The 1,656-nt window shown below is 45.8% G+C and overlaps 1 protein-coding gene across 1 annotated transcript; it reads right to left on the reverse strand.

Annotated features, from left to right (window-relative positions):
* Positions 1-316: 316 nt before the first annotated feature.
* LOC308266113 (gem-associated protein 8-like) lies at positions 317-1,144 on the reverse strand (the record flags this gene model as incomplete). Its single annotated transcript, XM_080700136.1, has 1 exon — positions 317-1,144. The coding sequence occupies one exon, from the start codon at positions 1,142-1,144 to the stop codon at positions 317-319; it is 828 nt and encodes a 275-aa protein (XP_080556262.1).
* Positions 1,145-1,656: the final 512 nt, after the last annotated feature.

A 1,656-nucleotide genomic window follows, 5' to 3' on the forward strand; every position in this document is an offset into this window, starting at 1 on the left:
TCACAAGAAATAAATATTTTCTATCAAATTTTGTTTACTTAATATATGGCTTATTTAAGGAATTTGTGAACTTAGGGTGGGTTCCAAAAAGAAAATATAAGAGGGCAAGATACCAGGCAGTATCTCTAGGCAAGAACGTTGAGTTGGACACTATTATTGACAACACTGAAAACTAGTGGAATATACACAAGATCATTTTACATCAAGAGAAAAACCTCATTTTGGGCACAGCATACATCCTGCCGACTTCCAAGTGGATGCATATTACATGCACTCCGGAATGGCCCACCAGGACTTTGGTGCCCATGTTTATATCTCAGTGTAAAGGCCATTTGCGCTGGGTAACCAGCACGAGGGAGATGGAGCAGGTGAGGCTGGGGGCTGGGTTCAGCATTTTCTGTGAGCCCTGCTCCCAGTACTCAGAACTTGAGGGGGTGACAGGCCAATACCTGGGCTGCTTTCTGTCACAGTGCTTGTGGAAGCTCAGCTGCACCGCAGCCTCCATGGCCTGGATCTTGGCGGCGCTGGTCCCATACAAACGCTGCTTCTCGGCCTGGCGCCGCTCACCCGGCCTCTCCGTCGGAGGCAACACCGACCTCCGAGTGTTGTAGTACAGGCCGTGGTCGGCGTTCAAGTAGTCGTCCAGGCGCTCCGCGTCCAGCTGTTGCTGCCGCCTTCGCTCTTCTCGGTGCCGCTCCGTCTCTGCAAAGTACAGGCGGGGCTCATCCCTGATTTCCATGTTCCTCAGGTCGCATTCTATTTCATCGTCTGACTCCATCTGCATCTCACTGTCTTTGAACAAAGTTTGGTCTTCTTTTATGGGGGCCCGGACCCCACTTCTGTCATATGGAGGCCGCGAGAACCGTCTGACCTGTGAATAATTGTACTGGGCGTCCTGCCAGGTCGTGTGGTGGTCATTGGAGGACTGAGGATATCCAGCTTCATTTACATATGAACTTTGGGAATGAAACTCAGGAGAAAAGTAACCTGGGAAACTGAAATAGGATCCCACGGCCTTCCAATAGGCATTCTGGTGGCTTCGCATCCACGCCATTGCTTGATGATGATGTCGCCAGTATCCCGCAAAGACTGGATGAGGATGCCAAGGCTCGGTAGCGTTCGGTGTTGATGCCATGGCTGCCATCTCTGATTGGAAAAATCCAAATGGGCACCAAAACTCGTAGGCACGCAGCTGGCAGATTCCAGGCAGTGGGCAAGCACGGGTCTATTTTTCTGTCTCAAATTATATTTTTATGTATAAATAAACATGCCACAATGAAACCTACCATTTTATATAAACAATATACACAAATAAAAATTATCTTTATATAATGGTAGAAACTTTCTATATACCAGTAGCATTCCCTGTAGGTATAAATAATTTCCTCAGCAAAAGAAAATATAACTGGACTGAAATAAATTGCACCGATGAGATATGGATAAATATATATTTGTGACATTCCAGCCTCCAACTGGAGACATTTTCATGCATGAAAGGGTTTTCTTAGTACTTTTCCAAATATGCATACCTATTCTATCCTTAGACTAGTCTTGGTTTCCCTGAAAATCAGACCTAAATTGAGTTCTGACAGTGGATCAAAACTAGACCTTATTTCAACTTAGGTTCCAAGGAATTCAATGTTATTTGCCTCCAAA

The sequence above is a fragment of the Muscardinus avellanarius genome, assembly GCF_963383645.1.
Source record: "Muscardinus avellanarius genome assembly, chromosome: 8".
NCBI lineage: Eukaryota > Metazoa > Chordata > Mammalia > Rodentia > Gliridae > Muscardinus > Muscardinus avellanarius.